Source organism: Moschus berezovskii, chromosome 11 (genome assembly GCF_049115385.1).
Source record: "Moschus berezovskii isolate FMDL1 chromosome 11, NW_MosBer_1.0, whole genome shotgun sequence".
NCBI classification, from domain to species: Eukaryota; Metazoa; Chordata; class Mammalia; order Artiodactyla; family Moschidae; genus Moschus; species Moschus berezovskii.
This window is the reverse complement of record NC_142470.1, coordinates 82,314,121-82,328,491: the sequence shown is the minus strand read 5'-3', so window position 1 is coordinate 82,328,491 and position 14,371 is coordinate 82,314,121. Positions and strand designations below refer to the sequence as shown.

At 39.0% G+C, this 14,371-nt stretch overlaps 1 protein-coding gene across 2 annotated transcripts in view; it reads right to left on the bottom strand.

Moving 5' to 3' along the window:
• Positions 1-14,371, bottom strand: part of THADA (THADA armadillo repeat containing) — a 352,983-nt gene that overhangs the window by 239,421 nt on the left and 99,191 nt on the right. For both annotated transcript variants that reach the window (XM_088841512.1, XM_055399202.2), the window contains exon 27: positions 11,798-11,889. In XM_088841512.1, the coding sequence (XP_088697638.1) occupies positions 11,798-11,889 (92 nt within the window). The remainder of the gene's footprint in view (positions 1-11,797; positions 11,890-14,371) is intronic.

The following is a 14,371-nucleotide window of genomic DNA, read 5'->3' as shown; positions in this document are numbered from 1 at the left end:
TTTCCAAATACAGACAGGGCAGGGGTATCATTAATACTGCCCTCTTGTTTACTGATTATGATCTGAATCGTTGCTTGTCCCACAGATAAAGGCAAGATAAAGAAATGGTCACGTGAGATATTCCCACCTAAATGGTAAAACTGGGAAGGGAAGGAAAAGGGTTTAGAGAGGATGAGCTTTTGAAGAGTGTGAGCTCTGTACAGGTGCACTTCCGCTGCGACAGGGAAGCCAGAAAGGAGTGGCGCACTCAAGCTCTCCCCTGAGGGACAGGAAAGGTGCTCTCAGAGTACCTGTGGCTTTTCCACCTTGCATGACAATTGAGTTCAAGTCTTAGCTCTCCTCCTCCACTATTCAAATACACAGATCACATTTACAAAGGTCTACACAGTAAACATGATGAACAAATGAAGAAAAAAAAAAAAACTACTGACCCATCTAAACAGACCAACTGTAAAAGTGAAACCAGTGGCCTAGGAGGGAGGGCTTTGATTGTAGGGGGTGAAAATGGGGATCAAGGGAATTTACAGGGAGGAAGTGTGCTTATAAATGGAAGATCGTTTTCATGTATCTAAATTAGTTGTTCACAACGAGTGATCACAGAGATAAACAGAAGAAAGACAAAGATGTATTAGGAGCAATGGATGGCTCTAGGGATGTGCTTATACAGTAGATAATTCTAGACCTCCAAGGTTTAGCACCTGGATCAGACTTCCTGATCCTTGTCAAATGTAGCCAGTCTGACCCCAACTTCCTTTGAGCTGGGCTGGTTTACTGTGACCCAGACACATTCCACTTCAATAGAGGCAGTTTGTACAGAATAAAATGGTAACAGTTTGGACGGACAGAAAAGAAAGAAACCTTGCAGATAAAGACAGAGAAATCATTCAAGACAGATGGCCTAGTTTGAATTCAGAGGCCCCAAAAGTCACATCAAAATACTATGCTCAGTTTAAATAGAATAGGGATTTTGTGTTTATAAATAAAAATAATTAAGTAAAAATTTCAATAAATTTAGATTGACTTCATACCATTTGACCCTACAAGAACAAAATCAATGTTGTAATATGGGTCAAATTCCAAAGTGAGTTAGAGTTTATAATAAAAACAATGTTAATGCTCTGTTAGCTTGTTGGAGGTTAGCTATGAATCAGAGAGATATTTCATATTGCAAAGTAGCATTTTCTGACTTAGAAATTCATTGTATTTCATTCAGTATCTCTATTTTAAAGCTATACAAAACTTCTTTCATGTGTAAAGACACAACTTTGTTCCTAAGCGAAATTTTTTAATGAAGCCTTGCCTATAGGAGTGATACAGAACCACAAAGCCAGACACTTTTACTACTTCATATCTTTTAAAAATTACATGAAGGAATTGCATAAATAAAGGGAAAATACACTTTCCTATTAGGCTAAAACACTACATAGATAATTTATCTTCCTAATGAAATGAAAACATTTTCAAAACTTTCGAGATAGCCTAGAAGGATGTAACAGCAGACATTATTAGTCACCTAATAAAAATCCATTCCCTCACCCCATCCTTTCTTTAACAGTATTTGACCCTGGTTGGGTATTCACCCTTCTCTCCATAGTCATAAGCTTCAGGGAGGGCTGGCACCAACCCCAGACCCAACTGGAGAATCCTAATTAGTCTAAGTTAATTATGGTGGATCCATTTCCCTTGTCTGGGATAAGTTGGGGCATACTAAGATGTTAACACTGCCAAAAGATGTTGAAGGGAAGTCTGTAGAGTGTGGAGTTGAGAGTGTGTGAACTCATACAGGAGGTGGTGTTGTCACTCTTAAAAAGAAATAGGGACACACAAGCCACTGAATATTGCATCCGCTGCGTCGAGACGTGATGGCAGGAACGGTAACCATCTTGAAATCAGGAGGAATGCTTGCTTGGGGCCAGTGCCTTCACATCCAGGATGACATGGTGAAAAATGGAAAGAGCCTGGGTCTCTGATGGTGTTATCAACCTCGTCAAATTAATCAATGATGAATAAATCAATCCTCCTTAAAACTTCTTGATTATATTTGAGATAGTAACTTTTCCTTATAGTTTAAATTTTTATTTGAGTTTTCTGTTCAGTTCACTTGCAGCCAAAAGCATTCTAACTGCTTCAAATCTGAATTAGTTAAAGCCTCTGTTTAAATTTTTACAATGGAGCTATTTATAATAGCTCCAAGTGTCCTTGATGAAGAACAATAAGATGCTGCTAGCAAGACATACAGACCAAAGGTATAGAACTCAGCCATACTAGTAGGTCCTAAAGTCTTACCTATTATATTTCAAATCTGGTTACTGTTCTGTTCTCCTCTCCCTATCTGCCCTCCCAACAAACACACACAGATACATACATCACACTCTGATGGGCTTGGCACTAACCTTGTTAAGCTCATCAACCATGGTGTAGGCCCTATTTCCCCCATTATCGATGATCAAAGCTTTGGGGAAAAGGGACATTATCTTCATTTGACAAAATGGTAGAAAAAACTAATTTGGTGTAAAGTTTATTCTCCCAAAGAAGTACTTTATATATAAGATTTTAAAAGGTCTAAAGTTATGAGATTTTACTGATTCATATTTATTGACCACCTACCATATGTGAGGATACCATTTTAAATGTTTACTTGACAACTCATGATAACTTACAGCATATTTAATTGCAACTAAAACGAAGTCCTTCTGTTGCTACCAAGATAGACCTGAAATGAATATCTTCTTTTGTATGGTACAGCTCCTAATGATTGGAAACATGCTTTCACCTGCCTCAATCAGTATCCCCATGGCAGTATCCCCTAAACTATGTGTGATGGAATGCAAGAGAATAATAGATGTTCTGAGATCCATGGTCAAACATGTTGGGTTATTGAAGATTCACAAAGCCTATGAGACCATATGAAAGGTTCTGAGAAGTCCTGTCATAAATAAATTTGAATTCAATCCAGTATTTTCAAAACTTACTTGACTTCATAATAAACTACTTTTCACTAAATATTTTTTTAGTACCTTGAGGAAACTAGTAATCCTCAAAACACAAGGTATATTTCCCTCTAATATAGTCACTACTCAATTTAGAAGTAACAAATAGAATAAATATTAAAAAAAAAAAAAAACATCAAGCTAGAACCATGCTTTAACAATCTACGGAGAGAACAAGTTATTCCTAAATAACTTTCTTCCATAGTCGTGCATCATGTTTTCCAATACTACCAGTGGGAAAAACAAAATGCAATCACTTTTCAAATGATTTCCTAAAACAATGCCTGTATCATGGAATACTCCAACACTAAAACTTCGAAATCACTCATAATATCATGTAAAATTCAAATCAGTCTCCTTGGTTTATCTGTTTTACTCATTGATATAGCTCCAAAACCTGGTCTAGTGCCTGTAGAGGGTAGGTGATCAATGAATCCTTGGCTCTAGGAAAAAATGGATGAATGAATGAATATTTCCATTGTGTGCTTTCAGCCCTGGTCTGGTTTATCTTCTTTCTCAGACATATACAACAAGTGTTCCACCACTGATATCTTTTTTCATGCCTATATAACCTTATAGGCAACATCCTCCTCTCTACCTATTTAAATCCTGACCATCCTTTCAAATCCAGATTAAGCCCTAACTCCCGCATGGAGACTGACCTCATCCTCCTCTGACTCCCTCTGCCCCCCACTGCCTGACAATATCAGAAGAGTTGGCTATTCATTCTTCCTAAACTAGCTCACATGTTTTCTCTATCAGTAAATAATAAACTCCTTTAAATCCAAGACCGTGTCATAAACTACTTTAGGAGATTAAATTAGAGTGGAAAGGCACCTAATAAGTATTCAATGAAAACTTTTTATTGATTATATTTTATTAAAAGTCTGGCATCTTGGTGTATAATAAGAATAGTTTGAAATTCCTAGAATTTCTAAACTATACATTACTAAATTCAGTAGTTAAAAGGACCAAGTTCTGAATAAAGAAGAAGTATTATCCAAGTTCTAAAGAAACCGTTCCCTCTGGTTTCGACGTCTTTGACTCCATTTTCTCACTGGGAAAAGAGCTCTGTGGTATTTCTCTACAGGTACTGAACGAGCAACTCATACTGCCTGTAAAGCCCCTGATAAATGAAGACTTTATCTCACAGTCCTGGAAGAAATCCTGATGTCCTAAATTACGTAATCCTGGTATTACATTATATTAGTCTGGTTCATATAAAATGTAAGCTACAAAAATACCAAAGCTAAGAAAAAATATTTACTCATGCTTTTACTGAGACACAGAAAGAGGATGCATGCATTGCCAAAATTCCATAGAACATGCTCAAACTAAAGCAACAATGCCTTAGTTATTAAAGAAGGCAATGGCCTGAAGCAGTACTTAGGAACAAAGATTACTTCGCCCGGCAAGAGTCAATATTTAAGAACACAGTGACTAATTCCCACTTCAAGTTCATGAACATATTTCTTTTTAAGAGCTTCTTTTTGGTTAAAATTTTTATTTGTGGTTTTCCTACTTGTGATCCATGAACCTAAGAATGAACAAAAACTTGAAACATGAAACTCTCGAGTAGGCCAAAGTGTCAGAGTAGACAGAATTCTGATTTTAAGAACTTCTCAATAAGGGTTACTCAAGACTTGTACTTTACTTCTCAGTCTCCAAAAGTACACATTTACCTACTCTGCCTAAAGACCGAGATTGAACGTTCTATAAACAACTGTGAAAAAGGCATGAATGACACCTCCAAACCATATCAAAACACTGGGGCTCTTAGCTTAACTTCAAAATATTTGAATACAAACTAGTATTATTGTTGCTAATAGAAACTCCATTTATAAATGATCAGCTAAATTTTTAAAATATCCTAGTTGAGCTAACTGTGAGCTAAAAATAACCATTAACCTTATTTCCAGCACTAGACGTGTAACCTTGAGCAACCCAATTTTCACATCTGCAAAATGAGAACAGGACTGGGTAGCTTCTTAGGTCCTCTCAAATACAAAAACTAATATAATGAGGGCTATTATTATAATTGTTATTAAACAAGTGAATTTAAAATATAAGCAGAAATTTGGCAAAACATTAGGTTAAGCCTGGAAGACATCATACCATAGGCACATATTATCACAAAACCCCCAAATCCTCTATAGCACCCAACTATCACCAAATACAGGCGCTTTATAGAGGTAAATGGCTTACTGGCCACACTGACATCCTACTGGGAGTAATTAAAGAGTCTTAAAATCAACTTGCCATCAGGAAGATGTGAGAGTCCTGGCTCCACACTGAAACTTTGGGTGAAGTGCCTCATTTCCCAAGGTCTCAGGATGTAAAATTTAAAGCCAGAGTCTCAACGGTGACTCACTGCTCACAAGGGGCTGTGTATGCTGGTGGGTAAATCCACGGGCACTCAGCAGATGCAGCTGGATTTGGATTCAAGTTCTACCACTTTCTGGCTGCATAACCTCCAGCAAGTAAATCAACCTCCGTTCTGTTCCGGCGCTCAGTCGTGTCTGACTCTATGCGACCCCGTGGACTGTAGCCTACCAGGCTTCTCCGTCAATGGGATTCTCCAGGCAAGAATACTGGAATGGGTTACCATTTCCTTCTCCAGGGGATCTTCCCAACCCAGGGATCGAGCCCGGGTCTCCCGCATTGGAGGCAGACGCTTTAACCTCTGAGCCACCAGGGAGGCCCAACTCAACCTCACCAACCTTAATTTACTTCTTGGTGAAATTAGAATGACCCTATCCATTCTGCAGGGCTGTGATGAAGGCTAAATTAGACACTTATAAAGACTTTGGCATATGTTGAGCACACAAATGGATATGCCATCTTCCTTCACTACTTCTTCCTTCCTTTTACATGGGTGGGACAGAGAGTCTAGCACAGCAGGTAACTGCCATATTCTTCATCAGATGGTCAGTTTCGTTAGGGCCAAGAGTATATCTGATTCATCTTTGGATCCCAGTGCCCAGCAGAGGATCACACAATATAAAGCAGAGGGCACACGATATAAATGCTTGGTGAATGGGGAAAAAACAAGAACCCTTTGGGTCTGAGGATGTTAAGATTATCCCAGCCACAGTCAAAAGAAAATTTGAATCTTCAGCTTGGCCAAATAGGCACATGCTACAAACTACTATGTAGTTCAAAGCAAATAAAATAAGCTATTCTGAATTCTAATAATTACATTCTTGAAAATATAAAAACCTAGTTGCCCTAGAGCTCCCAATTTTAGTTTTGAGAACCCAGTTCTTTCCGAAACAATGGAGTGGGTAACCACAAAAACTTACGGAATCTCTTTTCCTAGAAAACACGAACAACAGGAGAGAAGCCAGTCTGTCTGGAAATCGCTTCAAAATCTGTCTATAAGCAGGGGCTGGACTAGATTAGATGTCCCTTAGAGGATCCTTCCAGACCTATACCACTAAGACGTTAAGGGAAATAACTAAAGCAAGTCTCTGTTATTTATACTCAGGGAAATAAAACAGTTAAACATCTCCCAACCTACTCATTAGAAATAATTTTACTTGGACCTAGTGATCCTTTTACAAACATTTTCCCCTTAGATTGTACTAAACCATCCTAAGCTATTAATTTGAATATGAGCTCTCTCTAATACGACAGAATGAAGATTGTACTTAACACTGAAAACAAGACTATTTCTCTTTTGTTCTTCTTTTTCAATCTACTTGTTTCTATGTACCCCAAATCTACTCATCCCCAAAGCTTTATCAGAAACACAGTCCACCCAAGTGCCCCACTCAGCTCTCCACTGATGAATTTCCAATGCCTCCATTACTCAGACTAGCACCTGATGACTGTTATGTCATCTTCTATTTGTACCGTTTCACAAATGTCAGTTCTTGTTTCTCGAGCTGAAAGGTAAGCTCCCTGAGCAAGGTCCACGTTTTCCATTTCTCATGGACTCCTCTGCTGTGTCAACACTGAGTTAATGACAAATGCTTATAATTTCTTATTGGCTGACTCATTTAACGTGGAGAGAGCAAGAGCTATAGAACACTCAGTACTGAGCACCTGCATGAAGCTTTGGCAGAGTCTAAGATAAAGCTTTCCATGGAAAAAAGCACTAAGCGCTGAATTCCTCAAATTTCATCTTGAGGGTAAAATCATTTTTCAGGCTTATCTTTGAAAATCAGGTAGTTATATGTTTAAAATATTTTAGGGCAACTTCAACTTAACTGAGATAAAATTCCAAACAGAATTCCAAAATCTAGTAATCATTTCACAATGTATATGTGGGTCAAATCATGTTGCACACTTGAGGGAGGGGATATATGCATATTTATCACTGATTCACATTGCAGAAGCCAACACAACATTGTAAAGCAATTACCCTCCAATTAAACATTTAAAAAATTAAAGAAAACAAAAATAAGCTCTTAAAAAGCAATGAATAAAATAAAGCTTTTCAGACTACTACATGTATGATGATATTTGTCATTTACCGGGGACTAGAATAGGTGACAGTTAATACACAAAGGGGTTAAAGGGAAAGGCCAGGGTTAAAGATCACACTGGTTTAGCTCCTGTCTGAGGAATGAGGAACTACCAAGGTGAGCCCACTCAAGGCAGATGGAGGCTCTGTGGGAAGCCCAGCACTCCCCACACCACAGAGCTGTGTAGTTTCTGGTTCTACAAAGGATCAATTATTCATTCTGTCAGGCCAAGTCAGTCTGGGGGGTAATAAATAGAAAGGAAAGGTGCTTTAGAAAATTAAAATGTAATAACAGTATTTAAAACAAACAAGTAAAACTTATGTGTTCTCATTCTTCATAATTCAAAAGACCCATCTAGAACAAGGCTAATGAGCTCCAGAGTTCAATCATTACGAGCATCCATAGGGCTCCTCTACATACCTATTAACAGGGATGCAGAACCTCTGCTGCTTTTTCTAAAAAGAAGTATATGTGTATTTTTAATTGGGCTGCATTTGGTCTTAGATGTGGCACCTGGGAATCTTTCGTTGCAACACATGAACTCACCAGCTGTGGTGCATGGACTTAGCTGCTCTGCAGGATGTGGGATCTTAGTTCCTGGACCAGGGATTGAACTGATGTCCCCCACATTGCAAGGTGGACTCCTAACTACTGGACCACCATAGAAATTCCCTGCTCCTTTCTTTATACATGAAAGGAAAACTTCTTGTCCCTACTACCAGGCAGAGACATTACTTTGCCAACAAAGGTCCATATAGTCAAAGCTTTGGTTTTTCCAGTAGTCAAGTATGGATGTGAGAGTTGGACTGTAAAGAAAGCTGAGCTCCAAAGAATTGATGCTTTTGAACTGTGGTGTTAGAGAAGACTCTCGAGAGTCCCTTGGACTGCAAGGAGATCAAATCAGTCAGTCCTAAAGGAAATCAATATTCCTTTAAATATTCATTGGAAGGACTGATGGTGAAGCTGAAACTCCAATACTTTGGCCACTTGATGTAAAGAACTGACTCACTGGAAAAGACCCTGATGCTGGGAAAGACTGAAGGCAGGAGAAGAAGGGGATGACAGAGGATGAGATGGTTGGATGGCATCACCAACTCGATGGACATGATGAGCTTGCGCAAGCTCCAGGAGCTGGTGATGGACAGGGAAGCCTGGCGTGCTGCAGTCCATGGGGTCACAACGAGTCGGACACAACTGAGTGACTGAACTGAACTGGACTACCAGGCAGGTACTGGTCTAGGCACTGGGAACACAGTAGTTTACCAAACTCACAATTCTAGTAACAATTATGTAAATCCTAGCTTAGTATTTGATAGAAACAAGAGACCTCAAGGATAGTCCAAATCTCTTAAAGGAGAAAACCAAGGCCCAGACAGGTTAACTAATTTGTTTCAGTTGGCTATGGTGGCTCTATAACAACACAGGCAGGAGTAGAAACCAGATGTCTCATCTCTCATCTAGTGAAAAAAACTTGCTCATTCATTAAGCAAGTATCTCTGGCCATGCCAGACACTATGCTAGCCACCAGGCAAACAAAAATAAGGATAAGATACTGTTCCTGTACTCCAAAAGACAATGTAAGACAATGGAATGAGTATAATAAAAGAAGTGGTAACAGAGAAAAAGCAAATTTTATTTCTAATTGCATAGAACTTTGACTATTTTACAAGAAAATGAACTGTTAATAGTTTGTTTTATCCTCCCTGTAGCCCAATGAATACAGAACACGAATTTTATCATTCCTGTCCTATAGATGGAGAAACTGAAGTGTAAAGCAGATAAGGGAGTCTATTAAGGTCATCTCCAGTGACAGCAAAATGCTTAGAAACCAAGTCTGTTTACTCCAAGATAGACACTTCCCCCCGCCCCAACTAGATGGGAAAGGCAGATGTTTTTATGTCCAGTTCCATTCTGATCAAGAGCACATATTTGCAAGATTGTGGCAGAACAATCTGTGGCTGTGAAGGTAGACTTCACCGGCCTGTGAGGTCTTACTGGCTGAGTTTAGTTATTCAATGGTTGAGTAACCAACCAACAAGAAAGACATCATTATTACTAGCATTCTTACAGCACCCATCACATATACACAAAATAGAAGCAAAAAGTTCTGCCCTCAGGGACTTAATATTGTAGCAGACAGGTACATAAACATTTCACCCCCAAATGACATAATTGAACAAAGAACAACTAGAAGAATCACTAAAACAATGGCAAGCTGAAGACTCTAAGGTTTTAGAGAGCAAATTTAGCAATGCTGTGAAGAAATAGACTCTTGGAGGGTTAAACAGAACAGAAGCCTTGAAAATGTAATGAAATATACCAAGCTTCAGATTACTGAAATAAAAACTCTTACCAAAACTGCTCATCACATTTTAAAAAGTTAACATTTTAATACCTTCGTTTCACTTGTCGGCTTCACTCAAAACAATTATGTGAATATTCAATTTCCCTCTTTCTAGGAAAGCTATATATTCTGTAACTTTTCCTATTTAAGAGGAATGAACTCATAATGGAGGTTCCCATCAGCATGCTGTGGCAAAGAGATTACAGCAGTGTGGTTTCATTGTGCTATTCTTCCACCCTCCTCAGAAGCAACCTACATAAAATGAATCTGATCAGTTTCTCCTACACATAGTAAAAGTTGCATATACATCCAAGAATCACTTTTATAAAAAGTAAAAGGGAGAAAAAAAAAGCATATCTTCGAGTTCAGTTTTAAACATTAATTTTACTTGTTTGATAACCTCATATCATATTTTATTTATATACTATTTACCATGGCCTTATAATATGACCAAACCATTTTAACCCTTAGCACTTTGTTGAATTATTAACAAAATAAGCAAAGCTAAAAAGAAAAATAACTAGTGACAGGAAGAATTTATTTAGGAACTGGGCCAAATAGTAAAAATTATAATAATCATTCTTTCAAAAAAATAATGTTGTCCTTATTAAAAATACAACTCAGTTAAATAAAACAAAAAATCCGAAAAACCTTTCTAGTATTTCCTTAGTATACTCAAGGAATTCACATTTATAGCCAATTGCTTTCTATTTAAATATTTACTGAATTTTATGGAACGATAAGTAGGGCTTCCCAGTTGGCACTAGTGGTAAAGAAGCCATCTGGCAAGGCAGGAAACGCAAAAGATATGGGTTCGATACCTGGGTCAGGAAGATCCCTTGGAGGAGGGTGGGGCAACCCACTCCAGTATTCTTGCCTAGAGAATCCCATGGACAGAAGATACAGTCCATAAGGGCTAGAGTCAGACACAACTGAAGCAACTTAGCAGGCATGGGGTGATAAACAGCGATTTTAAATGGCAATTCAGAACTACCAATAGGTTTCATTAGAATTACTAACAGTGCATCAAACAATTATTTCATGATATTTTCTAATCCCCAAGACTTAGTTCCACCACAAGAAAATATATTTTAATAAACAAGAACTTAAAATCTGATTTAAAAGTTTGATCAACTTTTTTAGGCAGGAGAGGAATAGGGCTTGATTTATCTCTAGAGAATCAACAGAAAGACCACTGGGCCAAATCAGACCCTAAATAAAGGTACAGGAGGTGATTAAACATGCAGCGACAGTGACATCTAGTGTTAACAACGGCAAGCCACTAGACTGCCATTAAACCCTCCCAACTGCTAATAAACAAACAACTATTCAAAGCTTCTCTTCTTTAAAAACCAACAAACAGAACTTCTGCCTTGTATCCAAAGATTACTCATAATCAGTGTTTCAATAAGTTTTTTTCCAGACATTAAAAAAAAAATCTTAAGAGAAAAACATCTTAGAGAATAAACAAAACACAGAAAACCTAAAAGTAAAAGGTATTGTTTGTTCTGTGTGGTCAACACCTTGAACTACTCCCCCTGGCTACAGGTTAATGCAGAAGTAATCTGGGACATGGCCTGATGAGTGTACCACAGACATTTAAACTTCCAGTTACTATAAAAGTAAGGATATTGCACAAGCTAGTACTTGATGACACATCAAGAAAAAGCAATTTAGGACATTTCAGGAATACCTGAAGAAAATTAAATCAAACACAAAAACAAAAAAAAACAACTTTAGCTGTTGCACTGAGAAATAAGCTCTACATTTCAGCCCTTGCTACCTTCAATATTTTTGTTGCTTTGAAAGGTCCACTTATTAAACAGATATTTTTGCCTAGGGGCTTAGCATTTGGCAGCATAGGTTCATTTACTATAGTATTTTTATAGTTTTATGCTCTAGATCAATCTATAAAAGTAAGCAAAATTCTAAAAATTATTTTTGGCCAGAACGATATTTTGTAAAAAATAAAGTTAGCATTAGGTGAAGCTTACCTATTTTTTTTGGAAAGTTCATCCTTTCCCCTTTTAACTCCAAATATTCTTGTGATCAAGGTACTGAAGAGAAGCGTGGATGAATTTCTCACCTGTGTAAAAATATACAATACAGGTTAAGAAATATTCATGGCATGAAACCAACATTTACAATGTTCAAACTAGACATTCAAAACCATTACCCGATTGCCTAGTGTGTGGCTACAGAAGATATAGTTGTGTTCATAAAATAAGACAATTTTCAATAACTTTATAGCAATTAGTTCATTACTATGAAGGACTTCCTCTTAAACTGAGCTTGACAATCCAACCACATGTACACAACATAGGTTTTTCCTATACTTCTTTACAACCACCAACTGTTGCATTATCTCTTTGCACCTGTATCATCAAGTAACAGTTTTTAAAAACAAACCAATAAATTCATTTTTCTACATCATTTCTGATGAATATCCCAAGAAAGAGCTTAGCTCTTTCCTTTTATTTTCTACAATCACTTACCTATAAGAAAATACGTATCAGATCTAACTCAATGGATCCATATTATTAATATGGCCAATAAAATACTAATCTCTTCCCAACCAATGTGTCAAGACAGTTTCCTATATCATAAAAATGTCTTGAATATCATGGCATATTGTGCTGTGCCTTAGTCGCTCAGTAGTGTCTGACTCTTTGGGACCCCATGGACTGTAGCCCGCCAGGCTTCCCTAACTATGGGGATTCTCCAGACAAGAATACTGGAGTGGGTTGCCATGCCCTCCTCCAAGGGACTTCCCAACCCAAGGATCAAACCCAGGTCTCCTGCACTGCGGGAGGATCCCTTACCATCTGAGTCACCAGGGATATTGAAAGTAAAGCTGGTCAGCCGTGTCTGCCTCTTTGCGCCATCGACTAGACAGTCCATGGAACTCTCCAGGCCAGAATACTGCAGTGGGTAGCCTTTCGCTTCTCCAGGGGATCTTCCCAACCCAGGGACTGAATCCAGGTCTCTTGCATTGCAGGCGGATTCTTTACCAGCGGAGCCACAAGGGGAAGCCCTATACCAGGGATATAGGGCTTCCTCAATTGCCTTGCCAAATCTGAGTAGAGATGTATAAATATGTACTGACTACCCTAAATATGTAAGGCCTATACTAGCACCATGGAGAATATCCAGAAATAGAAGACACACGCTTACTGCTAACACAGAGCTCATATTCTAATTAGATAGGAGTTATACAGACGCGGGAGACGCCGGCCCCCGGCGCAACCGACCAGGCAAAGAGGCGCGGCGAGAGGAGCTACCCCACGCCTGAGGCCAGGGCCAGCGGCCGAGAGGAGCCGCCCCACGTCCAACAGGGGGTGGCTGCGCGGGTGCAGGAGGGCCGAGAGGAGCTGCTCCACATTCAAAGTCAGGAGGGGCGGCCTTGAAGAGATACCCCTCATCCAAGGTAAGGTACAGCGGCTGCACTTTGCTGGAGCGGCTGTGAAGAGATTTTCCACGACCAAGGTAAGAGAAACCCAAATAAGAGGGTAGGTATTGCGAGGGGGCACCAGAGGGCAGACACACTGAAATCATAATCACAGGAAACTAGTCGATCTGATCACAAGGACCACAGCCGAATGTGGTCCACTGGAGAAGGGAATGGCAAACCACTTCAGTATACTTGCCTTGAGAACCCCATGAACAGTATCAAAGGGCAAAATGATAGGATACTGAATGAGGAATTCCCCAGGTCGGTAGGTGCCCAGTATGCTACTGGAGCTCAGTGGAGAAATAACTATAGAAGGAATAGAGGGATGGAGCAGGAGCAAAAGCAAAACCAATACCCAGCTGTGGATGTGACTGGTGATAGAAGCAAGGTCCGGTGCTGTAAAGAGCAATATTGCATAGGAACCTGGAATGTTAGGTCCATGAATCAAGGCAAATTGGAAGTGGTCAAACAGGAGATGGCAAGAGTGAACGTAGACATTCTAGAAATCAGTGAACTAAAATGGACTGGAATGGGTGAATTTAACTCAGATGACCATTATATCTACTACTGTGGGCAGGAATCCCTTAGAAGAAATGGAGTAGCCATCATGGTCAACAAAAGAGTCCAAAATGCAGTACTTGGATGCAATCTTAAAAACAACAGAATGATTTCTGTTCATTTCCAAGGCAAACCATTCAATATTACAGTAATCCAGGCCTATGCCCCAACCAGTAACGCGGAAGAAGCCAAAGTTGAACGGTTCTATGAAGACCTACAAGACCTTTTAGAATGAACACCCAAATAAAAAGTCCTTTTCATTATAGGGGACAGGAATGCAAAAGTAGGAAGTCAAGAAACACCTGGAGTAACAGGCAAATTTGGCCTTGGAGCACGGAATGAAGCAGGGCAAAGGCTAATACAGTTTTGTCAAGAGAACGCACTGGTCATAGCAAACACCCTCTTCCAACAACACAAGAGAAGACTCTACACATGGACATCACCAGATGGTCAACACCGAAATCAGATTGATTATATTCTTTGCAGCCAAAGATGGAGAAGCTGTATACAATTAGCAAAAACAAGACCAGGAGCTGACTGTGGCTCAGATCATGAACTC